This window comes from Arachis hypogaea, chromosome 3, assembly GCF_003086295.3.
Source record: "Arachis hypogaea cultivar Tifrunner chromosome 3, arahy.Tifrunner.gnm2.J5K5, whole genome shotgun sequence".
Classification (NCBI taxonomy): Eukaryota; Viridiplantae; Streptophyta; class Magnoliopsida; order Fabales; family Fabaceae; genus Arachis; species Arachis hypogaea.
In genome coordinates this window covers 107,254,882-107,276,582 of record NC_092038.1, presented here as the reverse complement: position 1 = coordinate 107,276,582, position 21,701 = coordinate 107,254,882, and the positions used below count along the sequence as shown (strand labels likewise).

Here is a 21,701-nt window from a genome sequence, read left to right as displayed (position 1 = left end):
TGAAGAAAGAAAGCATGAAAAGTTGGAGAACTCATGAAGAAATGAAAGAACCGGAAAGCTGTCAAGCCGACCTCTTCGCACTTAAACGACCATAACTTGAGCTACAGAGATCCAAATGATGCGGTTCCAGTTGGGTTTGAAAGCTAACATCTGGGGCTTCGAAACGATATAAGATTTGCCATAGTTGCATCGCGCATAGGGGCGCGCACGCGCACGGTACGCGGACACGCCGATGGTGGCACATGACCCACTTAATGCAACACGTGGCCAACAATTTTAGAAGCCTTGTAGGCCCAATCCAACTCATTTCTGATACTATTTAAGCCAAGGATTGAAGGAGGAATGAACATACTTCACATACTTTTAATCATTAGTCATATTTTAGTTTTAGAAGTAGTTAGAGTTAGAGAGAGAAGCTCTCTTTTCTCTCTAAAATTAGGATTAGGAATTAGTGTTAGATTAGGATCTCATAGTTCTAGGTTTAATTCAAGTCTCCTTCTACTTCTACCTTCAATTGATGATTGCTACACTTTGGTTCTTCTCTCTATCCCTACTCTCTTGTTGTAATTCCTCTTATTTTGTTTCTAGGTTTTGTAATTGAGATACTCTTATTCTTTTGTTTTCTTTTAATAATGCAAGTTGAGGTAATTCATGATAATTGTGATTTCCTTGATTGTTGTTGTTAATTCTTTACAGTCAATTGTAGTTAGAATTCATTCTTGTTGTGATTTACTATACTTTTCTTTTGTGCCTTCCAAGTGTTTGATTAAATGCTTGGAAGAATGTTAGACTAGAATTTTATGTTCTTGGCTTGAGAAGGTAACTTAGGATTTCTTGAGTCACTAGTGTCCAATTGATTGCTAGTTGATAGCCATTAACTCTAGCCTTCATTAATCCAATTAGTGGAAAGCTAGGACTTATAGACTAGGATTGATATAACTCACTTGACTTTCCTTTGTTAATTGATTTAAGGATGACTAAGTGGGATTAATCCTTGCAACTACCATACTTGTGGCTAGTGATAATGATGAAGACCCTTGACAACCAAATCTTGCCAAGACCATTTTGTTAATAAGGTTTTCTTACCATTTACTATTCATGTTTCTCATCTAAAACCCCAAAATCAACAAGTCCGTAACCAATAACAAGAACACTACCCTGCAAGTCCTTTGAGAGACGACCCGAGGTTTAAATACTTCAGTTATTAATTTTAGGGGTTTTCACTTAGTGACAACCAAATTTTTGTATGAAAGGATTTGTGTTGGTTTAGAAACTATACTTCGACGAGATTTTATTTGAGAAATTCTAAACCGTCAAAAATCCAATCATCAGATATCGAGCCCCCATTTATAAAAAGGCTAGCTTACCTCCGTGCTGTGTACCACTTCGGCAGGCCTTATTGAGATAGCGGCGTGCTTTTGGCAGTTGTCACATGTTTTTACCTTTGCTATGCAGTTCCTTTTCATTATTGGCCAATAATATCCTGTTCAGACAATCTTGGCCGCCAGTGCTCGTCCTTCTATATGGTTGCCAGACACGCCCTCCTGGATCTCGGTCATGACTTCGTTGGCTTCGTCTTTGCCGAGGCATTTTAGTAGTGGTTGTGAGAAACCACGTCTGTATAGCTTTCCAGCCATAGCTATGTAAAATCTTGCCTTTCGTTTAAAGATTTGAGGACTGGTCTCATCTCTGGGAATGGTCCCTGCACGAATATACTCAAGAAAAGGCATTCTCCAGTTGTTTGTATGAGTGATGTTCATTATGCAAAGTGATTCGATACTAGGATTTTCTAGTATAAGTTGTGCTAGTGCTGACGTGTGTGTGTTTGCTCTAGTAGCGGCGAGCTTAGACAATATATCTACCCTAGTGTTCTTTTCTCTATTCACATGTGATATAGTGAATTCATCAAACTTTGAAATAAGATCCTTTGCTATGAGGCAGTACCGCTCTAACAGAGGATCTTTTACCTGGAAGTCTCCTTTGATTTGCTGAACTACCAACAAGGAATCATAGTATACTGTTACGCGGTGTACATGGAAACTGAGGGCGGGCTTTAGACCTGCTATGAGTGCCTCATATGCAGCTTGATTGTTGCTTGCTGAGAAGTGGAATTAAAGCAATTGTTCCGCCATTACTGTTTCTCCTTCCTTTAGTACTATCCCGGCTCCACTCCCCTCGCAATTTGATGCTCTATCCACCTGTAACTTCCAAACCTGTTCGTCATGTTGCTCATTTGCTGTAAGTTCAAAAACAAAGTCTGCCAAGATTTGTGATTTTAGCATTGGCCTTGAATGAAACTGAATGCCAAACTCAAAAAGTTTGATGGATTATTTGGTTCGCCGTCCTGCCAATTTTGGCTTTGTCAGTATCTACCGTAATGCACTACAAGAAAAACACCCATTCAGGTACATTTGAAAAGTGTAGCCAAAAACGAAAAAAAGTGATGCCTTAGGAAAAGGCTACGTTTTTTAGGCTTCGGAGACACTTTTGTAGGGGATGCCTATACTAGTGTTGCCTATTCTCAAAGGCTACGCTTTTCTGTATCAAAGGCTACGCTTCTGGCCTTTGAGAATAGGGTACGCTTTTTAAGTGATGCTGTTCAGGACCTAAGGCTACGCTTTTCAGCACTAATAGTTACCGTAATTCTGAAGAATAGGCTACACTTTTGAGGGCTACAGCATCACTTTATAAATGTAGCAAACAGTATACCTATAGCTACTCTATATAAGTGTAGCCTTTTGTCCCTCATTTTGTTTTTAAATTTCTGTTTATATATATATATATATAAACAGAAATTTCTAACAATTTTTTTATTTAAACTCTAATATTTGAGAATATAATTATATATATAATCCTGTATTTTTAATTAAATTAGTTAATTATTATAAAATAAAAATGAATACATATATAATAATACTATACAATAATCTTTAAATAATAAAAATTATACTGAAACAAAATATAATTATACAATGAAACAAAAATATTGGGATGATCATAATTTTGAGTATTCATACATCTCAAACTAGAATAAGTATACTCATATAATGCACTTAGAGTTTACTGCTAATAAACTAGAAAAAACCAAAATATTATATCATATAAATGTATCTTAGCTTCTAATAAAAGATATCATCATCAACCATACATCTTTCAATTTCCATCTTTGTCACTAAACCATCATGATCAGCATCTCAATCTTCACTCGCATCTTCAGAATTATCCTGCATAATTATATAGAAAAATAATTATAATTTGAAAAAGTACAACAAGAAAAAAGTAATTATTAACATATTAATAACATATACAATATCCGAGCGGCATAGGATAATTGAAACTACTCTTCTTTTCATTTCACCAAAAACATAAAATAAGAAACAAAACCATACTATGTTTGAATAAATAATTAAATAAACCAAAGTCTTTTGCTTTAAAATAACAATCATATTCAGGGAATACTATAAATCACCATAAAGGACATAACTAAAAAACGGAGTAACACGACTTCATACTAAATGGGAACTAAAATCAGAAACTAAAGTGCATTGTGCAAGTGACAAGCTGTGCATAATAGCATGAAAAAACAAAACCAGAAAAATCAGAAAAACCAGAAAAATTACAACTTCCACCCTGATAACAATAATAATAAAATTACATAACGAAAAAACAAAACCAAAAAGCCCAAATCACAGCTTTCATCTTCTTCAATTTCAGTTCAAATTAAAAAATTTGGCATCCTCCTAAGTTCTAACAAATAAAAATTTTAAACTTAACAGTAGATATTCAGAATCCTAATTAACAATTAACAATATATAAACAAATATTAGGGAATAAAAAAAAACTGGTCATATCATATTTATGTTTGGAATATGTGTTGATCCATGAGCGCTATTTGCATCAAATATTTGTAACTGATAGTGTTTGAGCTAAGAACAGAATTTGAACTCATGAGAAAGAATTCAAATATTTGACAGAAAGGAAAAGATTATGAAAGAGAAAATATTATAAAACTGTATTGGATATTCATTGTTATCTATCACACAAGTATATAGAAGAGCTATTTATATATACTCCTCAAGTTAACAAAAATAACAAAAAGTAGTTTCTAATAATAGATAATTACTCTAACTATTATAACTAATTTTTTTCACTCATACTTTAATTTCTTTACATTTTGGACATTGGTTCTAATTTAGTACTAGTTATTTTATATTGACATGCATGGAAAATAATGATAATGCAGGTTCAGAATCTTATAGAGAGATGCTTGCTATTTCATATGAGTCAAGATCAGTGTATAAAAGGCACTAGCTGAACATGCAGGAATCAAGCCACTTGTTACACTTACAGGTCCATATTATATAAACCTTATTATTATTATTAATGAGTTTTCAATTTCATCACTATGTATTTATTTAAACTTGTGCTCACGTCACATGCCTTTTGAAGGAAGCAACCAAACTAAGCTCTGCAAGTCAAACATGAACAGCATGAGCTTCAGCATCAATTTGCTTCTTCAATGAGCAAGTCCTCAAAATGCTCCAACAATCAAAGACCAACACTAAACCCACAGCTATGAATTATGATGAAAGCAGAGAAAACTTTCCAGAAAATACTTTGATTCAACTGGAAAACAAGAAAAAATAAGTACATAGTGCAGAGAATCATAGAATGCAGCACGTGCATATTTTCGCCATTTCAAAAATTAGAATGAAATGCAACAAATTAACTGACCAAATGGATGAGTAATCAAATCCCAAGTAAATCTATTATTAACTTGTGTACCAAACAAAATAAGCTTAATTTTCAAAATGAACTTTCCTCATAAATCATAGAAAAGAAAACCTCATTGGCGAAAAAGCTTCATTAAAGCCTAATATTCTGTAATTAGGCTGTTTAAATATGAACTCAATTATTTATTACAATGCAAATTCAAACAGTAATTTATTAATCAACAACCAACATTCAATCATTCTGGTCCTAAATGCTCACCGTTCACCTATTGAATATAGAAAAAAGTTAAATCATGAAATTACACACTGAAGCAAGCAATGAAACACATTATAAATTTGAATAGCGAGTCCTAAAGAAATTTTGCACTTTCACTTCAAAGTTCAAACACAGAGAAACGTAATCGCAAAAGTGAAATAATATAAAGAGAAGCTCCATTGTTGAATCCAATCATAGGCTACAGAAAAAAGAAAAAGAGAATGCGCATAAGAGTTACCTGCTACAACAGATTACTTGCTGCGGTGGCGTCAATGGAGTCAATGAGAGCAAATGTTATAGCTCATTCAGCTCACCTTTCTTCTTTGTCTTCTACTTCTCTACTCCTTGTCTTCTTTCATTCTTTACATTCTTCACACCAGTTCTGTTTCTGGCTAACCAAGAAACCGTTCAAACTGCAAAAACTCTGTTAGAAACAGGAAGCTAAAAACAGAAAAATGGAAGCCAACTTATTCATTGAGAAATCACAGAAACAAAAGCTTATTAACGCTGCATTTGGATTCAGTCTCAGAAACAAAAATACAGAGAAAATAGACATGCTGTATATTAAATCACAGTTCACAAACCCTAAAATACCACACATCTTCATCAACAACAGCATGCATGTTATCAAATTACAGTTCACAAACCCATATTTTGAGAGATTAAAAGCCCCAAATTAAAACCCCTAAAATAGGAACCCTAAGCCACTAATCAATTTCAGAAGCAAATAGAAATCAATACATACCTATTCAATGATGTGAGCACAGCAAAGACGATGATGAGAAGCACGGAGATGACGATGGTGAGAGCGGCGCAGCAACGATGGTGAGGGCTGCACAGCGATGATGGTGAGGGCGGCACAGCTTCAATCAGTGCAAGCGATGGCGAAGAGGAGTGACGACGGTCAATGTGGATACGTGCAGGTGAGCCGTGAGTGGGAGGCGACGACTCTGAATGGCGAGAGTGAGAGGGTTTTAGGAGGATGAAGGTGAGTGTATGTAATTCATCCTATACAAAATTTGAAAGGAAAAAAAAAATCAATACAAATCCATTTGAGCTACTAGTTTTACGTTTTTCAAACTGGTTCTTTTTTTTGGACTGGAAAACTGGTCCTTTAAGGATTAAGTTTAACCTTTTTTTTTTTCATCATTTACAAATTCTTCTTTTTTAATACTTTTTTTTTACATACAATCCTTTTATATTATCTTACTTGTTATCGAATGTTTTTAATACCAAAAGTAGGTGGTATAGAAGAGATCAGAGATGTACAAAAAAATGTTGTATATATCATTCCTCGCTATATAATGTTGGTGATTGTTATAATATCTAAAATTTAGTGCTTAATTTATTAAAAATAAAAAATTAATATTTAATTTAAAATTATTAAAAAATGAATTTTAAATATTAAATATTTAATTTAAAAAATAAGTTTTATAAATTAGACTAAAATTAGAGACAAGATAATTGACCACGTGATGTCTTACAAAGTATATTAAATATTACTGAAACATAAAAAATGTAGAGTAACTAGTAACTCATCAGTTTGCTTTCAGGAAAAAAATAAAAAAATTTACTAAGTGTTAAGTTTTTTGTTCTAGATACATTAGGCATCTCTTTTAAAATGCACCCAAAACTTAACAAATAGGCTACCCTTTAAAAGCGTCTCCTTTGATACGAAAAGTGAACCTATAGATATCAACCTACGGCTACGCTTTATAAGTGATTTCTATAATACCTAAGGCTACGCTTTTTAAATGATGCCGCATTTGTGTATCCTTTTCTCTTATAAAAAGGCAACACGGGAAAAAGCGTAGCTTATTCTATGAATAGGCTACACTTTTCAAATGTAGCCTAAAAAAAGTGTGGCTGAATGGGTATTTTTCTTGTAGTGATGGTTGGTTAGTCCTTACAATTATTGTGTGGCTCTGGAACTAATGCCTCAACCTCCTTGCTGTTGTTACCAATGCTAGGGCCACTTGTTCTATTCTGGGATACCTTGTTTTGGTTGGTTGCATGACTCTACCAACGAAGTATACTGGTTTTTGTGTCTTTCCTATCTCGATGGCTAGAACTGAACATACAGAATGATTAGAAATAAATAAGTACAAATACAAAGGTTTACTGATTTCTGGACTTTGTAATACTGGTGGTAAGGATAGGATAGCTTTAAGCTCGGAAAATGTTGTTTCACACTCTTTGGTCCATTTGAACTTCTTATTCTTGGAGATCGTCTGGAAAAAGTGGTACGATCAGTTTGATACTGCGAGCAGAATTCGTGATAGCGTGGCCACCCTTCCTGCTAATTGTTGAACTTCCTTGATTTTTTTCGGACTTGCCATGTTGAGTATTGCCTCACATTTTTCGGGGTTCGCCTCAATCCCACGTAAAGTCAGCATAAACCCGAGGAATTTTCCTCCATGTACCCCAAAGGTGCATTTTTCTGGATTGAGTCTCATGTTATATGCTCGGATCTGTTTGAATATTTCCTCTAGGTCGTCAAAGTACGATCCTTCTGATGAGGTTTTGGCCACCATGTCATCTACATAGAACTCCATATTCCAACCTATTTGCTGATGGAATACCTTGCCCATTAGTCTTTGATATGTTGTACCTGCATTCTTTAGGCCAAATGGCATTACCTTTTAACAAAAATTTTCATGTTCTGTTATGAAAGCTATTTTGCTTTGGTCTTCTGGATGCATAAGAATCTGGTCAGAGTATGCATCCATGATGCTTAAGCTTTTAAACCTAGAAGCTTTGTCCACTAGTTTGTCAATACAAGGCAATGGGTAAGCATCTTTTGGGCACGCCATGTTAAGATTTGTAAAGTCGACATACATACGCCATTTACCTGAGTTCTTTCTTACCATTACCAAATTTGAGAGCCATGTGGTGAAGCGGATTTCTTTAATGAAGTCGGCATTAAGGAGATTCGTGGTCTTTTCCAGGGCTGCCTTCGCCTTTTCCGCTCCGAGGTTTCATTTCTTCTGAGCCACAAGTCGGATTGTTCTGTCGATGGCGAGTTTGTGGCAAATGACGCACGGGTCTATCCCTGGCATGTCTGTTGGGGTTCAAGCAAACAAGTCGGCATTGTCTTGTTGTACCTTTATTAGTTTTGATTGCTCCTCTCCTTCCAGAGCTCGGCCAATATATGTGAACTGTTCCACTTGGGAGGTCAGAGGAATTCTTTGGAGTTCATCTGCTGGCTGAGGTCTTTCTTGCGAATCTTCCCGAGGATCAAGTTCTACTAGTGACAGTACTTCATTTGTGCTATGGATAGCCTTCACTTCTTGTTGAGGTTTTCTCCTTGTGTTGGTCCTTTTTAGGCTTGCATTGTAATACTGCCGAACTTGTTGGCAATCTGAGTGTATTGTTGCTATCCTGCCATCCTGTACCTGAAACTTAACACATAGATGTAAAGTAGATACCACTACTCTGAACGTGTTCAGAGCGGGTCTTCCAAGTATAATATTGTAAGGACTGGGGCAATCGACTATAAGGTATTGGACATCCATGGTCCTTGATAATGTGGTGTTTTCCATTGTCGTTTTTAGCCATATGTATCCTTTTATTGGGACCCTTTCCCCGGAGAAACCAACCAGTTCTCCGGATGAGGGTTGCATGACTTTTTCATATAGTTTCATTTTCTGGAAAGTAGAATAAAATAGGACATCAGCACTACTACCTGGGTCCAGGAGGACGTTTCTTACCAACAACTCTCTTGTTTGGATGGAAATCACTATTAGGTCGTCGAGATTTGGGCCTGGCAAAGATAGGTCAGCTTGACTGAAAGTTATTTTGGGCTCTACTGTATCCACCTGTCTTTTTGGTACTGTTTCTTCAATTGCCAGCATTGCCCTGTAACTTCGTTTTCGTGCCGCGTTTGTCTCACCTCCCCCCAGCAAATCCTCTGGATATGCAGTTTATTACTCCTTTTGGTGGATTAAGGTTGGACCATCTGTTGTCATCTTTTTCTTCCGAGGTTCGTTGGCGCTCTTCCCAGTCTCGAGTGCTTTCCTTATTTCTTCATCCTTCGACATAGTTTTCCAGGAGACCTTGTCAGGCTAATCTCTCTAATAAGTCCTTGGCAATTATGCATTCGTCCGTTGTGTGTCCATATTTTTGGTGGAAGACACAGTGCTTGCTTTTGTCTACAAATCGTTGATCCAAGTAACTTCCTGCTCGGGCAGGGGGTTTTATTATTTTGGCATTGAGAATCTCTTTGATTATTTTTTCTCTCCTTGTATTGAATCTGGTGTAAGTATCAAATTTCGGAGTGAGCTGGAAATGTTTCTTCGATTCCTTGTTGCTCGGTGATCTAAAAGTCTTTTCGTCTTCTCTTCTGGGCGGTTGTATCTCCGTTTTATGAGCTTCACAGAGCTCTTCGACCTCCATTTTCCCTGCAGCCCTTTCTCAGAATTCTTCTAGTGTCTTTGGTTTGGTTACCGCAATTGTCTCCCAGAACTTACCAGGTTTGAGGCTGGCTTTAAGGGTGTGTAGGTGGACTGCTGGGTTTAAGTCTGGGATCTCCATGGTTCTCTCGATGAACTGAGTCATGTAGTCTTTTAGGCTTTCGTGTTATCTGATGAGCGGATAATTTATACGCTTTTTGGCATTGTTTTTATATAGTGTTTAGTATGTTTTATTCACTTTTTAGTATATTTTTATTAGTTTTTAAGCAAAATTCACATTTTTGGACTTTACTATGAGTTTTTGTATTTTTTTGTGATTTCAGGTATTTTCTGGCTGAAATTGAGGGACCTGAGCAAAAATCTGATTCAGAGGCTGAAAAAGGACTGCTGATGCTTTTGGATTCTGACTTTCCTGCACTCGAAATGGAATTTTTGGAGCTACAAGAGTCCAAATGGCGCTCTCTCAATGGCGTTGGAAAGTAGACATCCAGGGCTTTCCAGAAATTTATAATAGTTCATACTTTGCCCGAGTTTAGACGAAGCAAAATGGCGTTCAACGCCAGCTTTCTGCCCTATTCTGGCGTTAAACGCCAGAAACAAGTTGCAAGCTAGAGTTAAATGCCAGAAACAAGTTACAAACTGGCGTTTAACTCCAAGGAAGACCTCTACACGTGAAAGCTTCAATGCTCAGCTCAAGCACACACCAAGTGGGCCCGGAAGTGGATTTCTGCATCATTTACTTATTTTTGTAAACCCTAGTAACTAGTTTAGTATAAATAGAACTTTTTATTATTGTATTAGACATCTTTGAGCTTTTGGAACATCTTTGAACCATTGTTCACATTTTTGGGAGGCTGGCCATTCAGCCTTGCCTACCCTATTTTCACTTATGCATTTGCAACGGTGGAGTTTCTACACACCATAGATTAAGGTGTGGAGCTCTACTGTTCCTCAAGTATTAATACAAAGTACTATTGTTCTTCTATTCAATTCATGCTTATTCTTAGTCTAAGATATTCATTCACACACAAGAACATGATGAATGCGATTATTATGTGACACTCATCACCATTCTCACTTATGAATGCGTGATTAACAACCACTTCCGTTCTACATGAAAACAAGCTTGAATGTATATCTCTTGGATTTCTAATCAACGATTCACATCGACTCCCCTCTGGTAATGGGGCATCTGAATTCGAGATTAGAGTCTTCGTGGTATAAGCTAGAATGAATTGGCAGCATTCTTGAGATCCGGAAAGTCTAAACTTTGTCTGTGGTATTTCGAGTAGGATCTGGGATGGGATGACTGTGACGAGCTTCAAACTCGTGACTGTAGGGCGTGGTGACAGACGCAAAAGGATAGTAAATCCTATTCCTACATGATCAAGAACCAACAGCTGATTAGTCATACGATATCTGTGCATGGTATTTTTCATCCGAGACGAGAAATCTGACAGTTGATTAGCCGTACAGAAACTGTAGAGGACCATTTTCACTGAAAAGAGTATGAAGGATTTGATGAAGGCAGTAGGAAAACAGAGATTCAGAAGGAAAATGCATCTCCATATGCTTATCTGAAATTCACACCAATGAATTACATAATTATCTCTATCTTTATTTTATGTTTTATTTATCTTTTAATTATTAAAACTCCACAACCATTTGAATCTGCCTAACTGAGATTTACAAGATAACTATAGCTTGCTTCAAGCCGACAATCTCCGTGGGATCGACCCTTACTCACGTAAGGTTTATTACTTGGACGACCCAGTGCACTTGCTGGTTAGTTGTGCGAAGTTGTGAAAAAGAGTTGAGATTACAATTGTGCGTACCAAGTTGTTGGCGTCATTGAGATCACAATTTCGTGCACCAAGTTTTTGGCGCCGTTGCCGGGGATTGTTCGAGTTTGGACAACTGATGATTCATCTTGTTGCTTAGATTAGGTAATTTTCTCCTTGTTTCAACCTTTATTTGATTTTCAAAAAATTTTTCTTCTTCTTCGTTTTTCCAAACTAATTTTTGAAAAATAAAAAAAATTTATAACATCAAAAAATATTTTGTGTTTCTTGTTTGAGTCTAGTGTTATATTTTAAGTTTGGTGTCAATTGCATTTTTTTTAATTTTCAAAAAAAAAATTTTCGAAAAATTCATGCATGTGTTCTTCATGATATTCAAGTTGTTTTTGGTAAATCTTCTTGTTTGATCTTTACATTTTATTGTTTTATGTCTTTTCTTGTTTTTCATATGCATTTTAGAATTATTAGAGTCTAAACATTGAAAATTTCTAAGTTTGGTGTCTTGCATGTTTTTCTTTTCTTGAAAATTTTTCAAAAATAAGTTCTTGATGTTCATCATGATCTTCAAAGTGTTCTTGATGTTCATCTTGACATTCAAAGTGTTCTTACATGCATCATTGCTTTTGATCCAAAATTTTCATGTTTTGAGTCATCTTTGTGTTTTTCTCTTTCCTCATTAAATTTAAAAAAATAAAAAATATCTTTTTCCTTATTTTACTCATAAATTTTGAAATCTTTGGGTTGACTTAGTCAAAATTTTTTAAAATAAGTTGTTTCTTGTTAGTCAAGTCAAGATTTCAATTTCAAAAATCCTATCTTTTCAAATATTTTTCAAAAATCAAATCTTTTTCATTTTTCTCTTTAATATTTTCGAAAATTTTAAAATTGATTTTCAAAATCTTTTTCTTAATTTTATAATTTTTGAAAACTTTACTAACAATTAATGTGATTGATTCAAAAATTTGAAGTTTGTTACTTTCTTGTTAAGAAAGGTTCAATCTTTAAATTCTAGAATCATATCTTTTAGTTTCTTGTTAATCAAGTAATCAACTTTAATTTTAAAAATCAAATCTTTTTCAAAATAAATTTCAATCATATCTTTTTAATCATATCTTTACAATCATATCTTTTCAAACATATCAAATCATATCTTTGTCAAAATAAATTTCAAAAATCTTTTCTAACTTCTTATCTATTCAAAATTGATTTTCAAATATTTTTCAACTAACTAATTGACTTTTTTTGTTTGTTTTATTATTTCTTATCTTTTTCAAAACTACCTAACTACTTTCTTCTCTCTAATTTTTGAAAATTCCTCACCCTTTTTCAAAATTCTTTTTAATTAACTAATTATTTCAAAATTTAATGTTAAATTTATTTCTTCTTTTAATTTTAAAAAATCACTAACCTTTTTTCAAAAACAATTTTCGAAATTCTCTCCCTTTCATCTCTTTCTATTTATTTTATTTATTTACTAACACTTTTCCTCCACTCATCAAAAAATTCGAACCCTCTCCCTCTCTCTGAGTTCGAATTTTTCTCTTTCTTTCCTCATTATTATTCTTCTTCTCTTCTACTCACAAAAAGGAATCTCTATACTGTGACATAGAGGATTCTTCTTCTTTTCTATTCTCTTCTTTTTCATATGAGCAAGAGTAAGGACAAGGACATTTTTGTTGAAGCAGATCCTGAACCTAAAAGGACTCTGAAGAAGAAGCTAAGAGAAGCTAAAGCACAACAATCTAGAGAAAACCTTACAGAGAATTTCGAAAAAGAAGTAGAGATGGCCGAACCCAATAACAATGGTGGAGGTGCAATGAAGATGCTTGGTGACTTTACTGCACCAAATTCCAACTTTCATGTAAGAAGCATCTCAATCCCTGCCATTGGAGCAAACAACTTTGAGTTAAAGCCTCAATTAGTTTCTCTGATTCAATAGAATTGCAAGTTTCATGGACTTCCATCAGAAGATCTGATGAACGGTTAATTTATGCGCTTTTTGGCATTGTTTTTAGATGTTTTCATTAGTTTTTATGATAAATTCACATTTCTGGACTTTACTATAAGTTTGTGTATTTTTTGTGATTTCAGGTATTTTCTGGCTGAAATTGAGGGACCTGAGCAAAGCTCTGATAAAAGGCTGACAAAGGACTGCTGATGCTGTTGGATTCTGACCTCCCTGCACTCAAAATGGATTTTCTGGAGCTACAAAACTCAAAATGGAGCGCTCTCAATGGCGTTGGAAAGTATACATCCAGAGCTTTCCAGAAATATATAATAGTCTATACTTTATTCGAGATTAGATGACGTACACTGGCGCTCAACGCTAGTTCCATGCTGCATTCTAGAGTCAAACGCCAGAAACACGTCACGAACCAGAGTTGAACGCCAAAAACACGTTACAACTTGGCGTTCAACTCCAAAAGAAGCCTCTGCACGTGTAAAGCTCAAGCTCAGCCCAAGCACACACCAAATGGGCCCCAGAAGTGGATTTTTGCATCAATTACTTACTTCTGTAAACCCTAGTAGCTAGTCTAGTATAAATAGGACGTTTTACTAATGTATTAGACATCTTTGGTCTCAGTTTTATTTTATTATTCATCTTAGGAGACTATTGATCACGTTTTGGGGGGCTGGCCATTCGGCCATGCCTGAACCTGCATCATTTATGTATTTTCAACGGTGGAGTTTCTACACACCATAGATTAAGGGTGTGGAGCTCTGCTGTACCTCAAGTTTTAATGCAATTACTACTATTTTCTATTCAATTCAGCTATTCCTATTCTAAGATATTCATTGCACTTCAACATCATGAATGTGATGATCCGTGACACTCATCATCATTCTCACCTATGAACGCGTGACTGACAACCACTTCTGTTCTACCTTAGTCCGGGCACATATCTCTTGGATTCCTTAATCAGAATCTTCATGGTATAAGCTAGATTGAAGGCGGCATTCATGAGAATCCGGAAAGTCTAAACCTTTTCTGTGGTATTCTGAGTAGGATTCAGGGATTGAATGACTGTGACGAGCTTCAAACTCGCGATTGTTGGGCGTGATGACAAACGCAAAAGAATCAAGGGATTCTATTCCAACATGATCGAGAACCGACAAATGATTAGCCGTGCCGTGACAGAGCATTTGGACCTTTTTCACTGAGAGGATGTGATGTAGGCATTGGCAACGGTGATTCCCTACATACAGCTTGCCATGGAAAGGAATAAGAAGGATTGAAGGAAGACAATAGGAAAGCAGAGATCCAACAGGGACAAGCACTTCCACACACTTATCTGAAATTCCCACCATTGAATTACATGAGTAACTCTATCTTTATTTTCTGTTTTATTTATTATTCGAAAACTCCATAACATTTATTATCCGGCTAACTGAGATTTACAAGATGACTATAGCTTGCTTCATACCAACAATCTCCATGGGATCGACCCTTACTCACGTAATGTATTACTTAGACGACCCAGTGCACTTGCTGGTTAGTTGTGCGGAGTTGTGACTAAGTGTGATTCACGATTTCGTGCACCAAGTTTTTGGCGCCATTGTTGATGATCACAATTTCGTGCACCAAGTTTTTAGCGCCGTTGCCGGGGATTGTTCGAGTTTGGACAACTGACGGTTCATCTTGTTGCTCAGATTAGGTAATTTTTTTTTATTTTTTCTTTTCAAAAAGTTTTCAAAAATATTTTTCAAAATTTTTTCTTTATTTTCGAAAAATTATTCAAAATTTTTAAGAATGAATTCTAGTGTTTCATAAAGTATGTTGAAGCTTGGCTGGCTGTAAAGCCATGTCTAACTCAATTGGATTGAGGCTTCAAAACCATCAGCATAGAGGCAAGTTAATTGAAATATCAGTTGTTACATGCCTGATTTATATCTTCTAAAGCTGGCTGGCTATTAGGCCATGCCCAACCCTTGGATTGGAGCTTTAGGCTAATATTGAAAGATTCCTGGAATTCTTATTAAAAATTTTGGATTTCTTATTTTCTTTTTTTTATATGTTTTTCGAAAAAATTAAAAGAAAATCCAAAAAAATTATAAAATCATAAAAAACCAAAAATATTTTGTGTTTCTTGTTTGAGTCTTGAGTCAATTTTTAAGTTTGGTGTCAATTGCATATTTATCTTGTCCTTGCATTTTTCGAAAATTCATGCATTCATAGTGTTCTTCATGATCTTCTAAGTCTTCTTGTTTGATCTTGATATTTTCTTGTTTTGTATCTTTTATTGTTTTTCATGTGCATCTTTGCATTCATATTGTCTAAGCATTAAAGATTTATAAGTTTGGTGTCTTGCATGTTTTCTTTGCATCAAAAATTTTTCAAAAATATGTTCTTGATGTTCATCATGATCTTCAAAGTGTTCTTGGTGTTCATCTTGACATTCATAGTGTTCTTGCATGCATCGTGTGTTTTGACCTAAAATTTTCATGTTTTGGGTCATTTTTGCGTTCTTCTCTCTCATCATTAAAAATTCAAAAATAAAAAAAATTATCTTTTCCTTTTTTTTCTCATAAATTTTGAAAATTTGAGTTGACTTAGTCAAAAAAAATTTAAAATAAGTTGTTTCTTATGAGTCAAGTAGAATTTTCAATTTTAAAAATCTTATCTTTGCAAAAACTTTTTCAAAAATCAAATCTTTTTCATTTTTTTTATTTAATTTTCGAAAATTTAATTTTTTTTAAAAATATTTTTCAAAAATCTTTTTCTTAGTTTTATCTTTATTTTCAAAAATGATGCTAACAATTAATGTGATTGATTTAAAAATTTGAAGTTTGTTACTTTCTTGTTAAGAAAGGTTCAATCTTTAAATTCTAGAATCCTATCTTTTAGTTTCTTGTTAGTTAAGTAATTATTTTTAATTTTAAAAATTAAATCTTTTTTAACCATATCTTTTTAATCATATCTTTTACATCATATCTTTTTCAAAGTTTTATCTTTTTCAAAAATTTGATTTCAAAATATCTTATCTAACTTCTTATCTTCTTATCTTTTCAAATTTGATTTTAATATCTTTTTCAACTAACTAATTAACTTTTTGTTTGTTTCTTATCTTTTTCAAAACCACCTAACTACTTTTTCCTCTCTAATTTTCGAAAATATCTCATCCCTTTTTCAAAATTCTTTTTAAATTAACTAATTGTTTTAAATTTTAATTTTAATTCTATTTCACCTTTAATTTTCGAAAATCATTAACTGCTTTTCAAAATTAATTTTCGAATTCTCTCTCTCTCTCATCTTCCTCTATTTATTTATTTATTTACTAATACTTCTCTTCATCTCAAATCACTACCTCTATCCTTACCCTTGTGTTTGGATTCTCCATTCTTCTTATTCCCTTTCTTCTTCTACTAATAGTAAGGAACCTTTTTACTGTGACATAGAGGATTCTTCCTCCTTTCCTGTTCTCTTTTTTCTCATATGAGCAGGAACAAGGAGAAAGGCATTCTTGTTGAAGCTGATCCAAAACCTGAAAGGACTCTGAAGAGGAAACTAAGAGAAGCTAAATTACAACAATCCAGAGACACCCTTACTGAAATTTTCGAACAAGAGAAGGAGATGGCAGCCGAACCTAACAACAATAATGCAAGGAGGATGCTTGGTGATTATACTACACCTACTTTCAAGTTTGATGGAAGAAGCATCTCAATCCTTACCATTGGGGTAAACAATTTTGAGCTGAAACCTCAACTAGTTGCTCTAATGCAACAAAACTGCAAGTTTCATGGACTTTCATCAGAAGATCCATATCAGTTTTTAACTGAGTTCTTGCAGATCTGTGAGACTGTAAGTCTAATGGAGTAGATCCTGAAGTCTACAAGCTCATGCTTTTCCCTTTTGCTGTAAGAGACAGAGCTAGAACATGGTTGGATTCACAACCTAAGGATAGCCTGGACTCCTGGGATAAGCTGGTCACGGCCTTCTTGGCTAAATTCTTTCCTCCTCAAAAGCTGAGCAAGCTTAGATTGGATGTTCAGACATTCAAACAAAAAGATGGTGAATCCCTCTATGAAGCTTAGGAAAGATACAAGCAGATGACCAAAAGGTGTCCTTCTGACATGCTTTCAGAATGGACCATTCTGGATATATTCTATTATGGTCTGTCTGAGTTCTCTAAGATGTCACTGGACCATTCTACATGTGGATCCATTCACCTAAAGAAAATGCCTGCAGAAGCTCAAGAACTTATTAACATGGTTGCAAATAACCAGTTCATGTACACTTCTGAGAGGAATTCCGTGAATAATGGGACGCCTCAGAGGAAGGGAATTCTTGAGATTGATGCTCTGAATGCCATATTGGCTCAGAACAAAATGTTGACTCAGCAAGTCAACATGATTTCCCAAAGTCTGAATGGATGGCAAAATGCATCCAACAGTACTAAAGAGGCATCTTCTGAAGAAGAAGCTTATGATCCTGATAACCCTGCAATAGCAGAGGTAAATTACTTAGGTGAACCTTATGGAAACACCTACAATTCGTCATGGAGAAATCATCCAAATTTCTCATGGAAGGATCAACAAAAGCTTCAACAAGGCTTTAATAATGGTGGACGAACTAGGCTCAGCAATATCAAGCCTTATCCATCATCTTCTCAGCAACAGACAGAGAATTATGAACAGAGTACCTCTAACTTAGCAAACTTAGTCTCTAATCTGTCTAAGGCCACTTTAAGTTTCATGAGTGAAACAAGATCCTCCATCAGAAATTTGGAGGCACAAGTGGGCCAGCTGAGTAAGAAAGTTACTGAACATGGCCGCATGCAAGAAGGAGGGAGAGGACGCAAATCCCAATGAGGAAGATCTCATGGGACGTCTCTCAAGCAGGAAGGAGTTCCCTATTGAGGATCCAAAGGAATCTGAGTCTCATATAGAGACCATAGAGATTCCATTAAATCTCCTTCTGCCATTCATGAGCTCTGAAGATTATTCTTCCTCTGAAGAGGATGAAGATGTAACTGGAAAGCAAGTTGCTCAATATCTAGGAGCCATCATGAAGCTGAATGCCAAGTAATTTGGTAATGAGACTTGGGAAGGTGAACCTCCCTTGCTCATTAGTGAACTTGATACATGGGTTCAGGAAACTTTACCTCAAAAGAAACAAGATCCTGGGAAATTCTTAATACCCTGTACCATAGGCACCATGACCTTTGAGAAAGCTCTGTGTGACCTAGGGTCAAGCATAAATCTTATGCCACTCTCTGTAATGGAGAAACTGGAGATCATTGAGGTACAGCCTGCCTTATTCTCATTACAATTGGCAGACAAGTCAGTAAGACAAGCTTATGGATTAGTAGAGGACATGTTAGTAAAGGTTAAAGGCCTTTACATTCCTGCTGATTTCATAATCTTAGACACTAGGAAGGATGAGGATGAATGCATCATCCTTGGAAGACCTTTCCTAGCCACAACAGAAGTTGTGATAGATGTTAACAGAGGAGAATTAGTCCTTCAATTGAATGGGGACTACCTTGTATTTAAGGCACATGGCTATCCTTCTGTAACAAGGGAGAGTAAGCATGCAGAGCTTCTCTCAGTACAGAGTCAAACAGAGCCCCCACAGTCAAACTCTAAGTTTGGTGTTGGGAGGCCACAACCAAACTCTAAGTTTGGTATTGAATCCCCACAACCAAACTCTAAGTTTGGTGTTGGGACTATACAACATTGACATGATCACCTGTGAGGCTCCATGAGAGCCCACTGTCAAACTGTTGACATTAAAGAAGCGCTTATTGGGAGGCAACCCAATTTTTATTTATCTAATTTTATTTTTTATTTTATTGTTCTTTTATGTTTTATTAGGTACATGATCATGTGGAGTCACGAAAAAAATATTAAAATTAAAAACAGAATCAAAAACAGCAGAAGAAAAATCACACCCTGGAGGAAGGACTTACTAGCGTTTTAACGCCAGTAAGGAGCATCTGTCTGGTGTTCAATGCCAGAACAGAGCATGGATCTGGCGTTGAACGCCAGAAACAAGCAGCACCCTGGCGTTCAAACGCCAGGAATGCACCCTGAGGAGAGCTGGCGCTGAACGCCAGAAACAAGCATGGAACTGGCGTTCAACGCCAGAAACATGCTGCAAATGGGCGTTGAACGCCCAGAACATGCATCACCTCGGCGTTTAAATGCCAGAATTGCATGCAAAGGCATTTTACATGCCTAATTGGTGCAGGGATGTAAATCCTTGACACCTCAGGATCTGTGGACCCCACAGGATCATCTCAGGATCTGTGGACCCCACAGGATCCCCACTTGCCATATTCTCCCCTCTTCTCAACATTCATCCTCTCTTTCCAATAAACACTTTTCCCCAAAACCCTTCACCAATCACCTCAATCTCTCTTCCCAATCACCTCCTTCACCACTCACATCCATCCACTCTTCCCCATAAACCCCGCCTACCTTCAAAATTCAAATTTCTTTCCCACCCAAACCCCCCCTAAATGGCCGAACCTACTCTCTCACCCCTCACTATATAAACCCCTCAATTCTCCTTAATTTTCACATAACACAACCCCCTCTTCTACGCCTTGGCCGAATACACCTTCCCTACTCTCCTCCATATCTTCTTCTTCTTCTTCTATTCTTTCTTCTTTTGCTTGAGGGCGAGAAACATTCTAAGTTTGGTGTGGTAAAAGCATAGATTTTTTGTTTTTCCATAACCATTGATGGCACCTAAGGCCAGAGAAACCTCTAGAAAGAGGAAAGGGAAGAGAAAAGCTTCCACCTCTGAGTAATAGGAGATGGAGAGATTCATCTCAAGGGTCTATAGCTCAGTGGTAGAACATTTGACTGCAAATCAAGAGATCCCTGAGGTACCTCAAGGGATGCACTTTCCTCCCAACAACTATTGGGAACAACTCAACACTTCTCTAGAAGATTTGAGTTACAATGTGGATCAATTAAGGGTGGAACATCAAGAGCACTCCATCATTCTCCATGAAATTAGAGAAGATCAAAGAGCAATGAGGGAGGAGCAACAAAGGCAAGGAAGAGACATAGAAAAGCTTAAGGACATCATTGGTCCTTCAAGAAGAAGACGCCACTAAGGTGGACTCAATCCTTGTTCTTATTTCTCTGTTTTTCGATTTTTATGCTATATGTTTATCTATGATTTTGTGTTCCTACTTCATGATCATTAGTATGTAGTAACTATGTCTTAAGGCTATGAATAACTCCATGAATCCTTCACCTCTCTTAAATGAAAAATGTTTTTAATTCAAAAGAACAAGAAGTACATGAATTTCGAAAATTGTCCTTGAATTTAGTCTAATTATATTGATGTGGTGACAATACTTTTTGTTTTCTGAATGAATGCTTGAACAGTGCATAATTTTGATCTTGTTGTTTATGAATGTTAAAATTATTGGCTCTTGAAAGAATGATGAACAAAGAGAATGTTATTGACAATCTGAAAAATCATGAAAATTGATTCTTAAAGCAAGAAAAAGCAGTAAAAAAGCAAAAGCTTGTGAAAAAAAAAGGCGAAAAAAAATTTTTTTGAAAGAAAAAATAAAAAGCAAGCAGAAAAAGCCAATAGCCCTTAAAACCAAAAGGCAAGGGTAAAAAGGATCCAAGGCTTTGAGCATCAATGGATAGGAGGGCCCAAGGAAATAAAATCCAGGCCTAAGCGGCTAAATCAAGCTGTCCCTAACCATGTGCTTGTGGCATGCAGGTTGATGAGCGGATAATTTGTACGCTTTTTGGCATTGTTTTTAGTATGTTTTTAGTATGATCTAGTTAGTTTTTAGTATATTTTTATTAGTTTTTAGTTAAAATTCACTTTTCTGGACTTTACTATGAGTTTGTGTGTTTTTCTGTTATTTCAGGTATTTTCTGGCTGAAATTGAGGGACCTGAGCAAAAATCTGATTCAGAGACTAAAAAGGACTGCAGATGCTGTTGGATTCTGACCTCCCTGCACTCAAAGTGGATTTTCTGGAGCTACAGAAGCCCAATTGGCGCGCTCTCAACGGCGTTGGAAAGTAGACATCCTGGGCTTTCCAGAAATATATGATAGTCTATACTTTGCCCAAGATTTGATGGCCCAAACCGGCGTTCAAAGTCACCCTCAGAATTCCCAGCGTTAAACGCCGGAACTGGCACAAGAATGGGAGTTAAACGCCCAAACTGGCACCAAAGCTGGCGTGTAACTCCAAGAAAAGTCTCTACACGAAAATGCTTCAATGCTCAGCCCAAGCACACACCAAGTGGGCCCGGAAGTGGATTTTTATGTCATTTACTCATCTCTGTAAACCCTAGGCTACTAGTTCTCTATATATAGGACCTTTTACTATTGTATTTTCATCTTTTGATCATGTTTTTATGATTGAACCCTCTTTGGGAGGCTGGCCATTCGGCCATGCCTAGACCTTGTTCTTATGTATTTTCAACGGTGGAGTTTCTACACACCATAGATTAAGGTGTGGAGCTCTGATGTACCTCGAGTATTAATGCAATTACTATTGTTCTTCTATTCAGTT

The 21,701-nt window shown here is 35.9% G+C and overlaps 1 protein-coding gene and 1 long non-coding RNA gene across 2 annotated transcripts; both read right to left on the bottom strand.

Moving 5' to 3' along the window:
* Positions 1 to 1,487: 1,487 nt before the first annotated feature.
* LOC140183541 (uncharacterized) lies at positions 1,488 to 2,224 on the bottom strand. The gene is made up of 2 exons (XM_072231989.1): positions 2,206 to 2,224; positions 1,488 to 2,098 (listed from the first exon to the last, which is right to left on the bottom strand). Exons 1-2 carry the CDS (start codon positions 2,222 to 2,224, stop codon positions 1,488 to 1,490), a joined length of 630 nt encoding a protein of 209 aa, XP_072088090.1.
* Positions 2,225 to 2,929: 705 nt separating this feature from the next.
* Positions 2,930 to 6,258, bottom strand: LOC112790855 (uncharacterized). The gene is made up of 3 exons (XR_003196947.2): positions 5,735 to 6,258; positions 5,228 to 5,402; positions 2,930 to 3,224 (listed from the first exon to the last, which is right to left on the bottom strand). It is a non-coding gene; the product is annotated as an uncharacterized lncRNA (long non-coding RNA).
* Between the last annotated feature and the right edge of the window lie 15,443 nt (positions 6,259 to 21,701).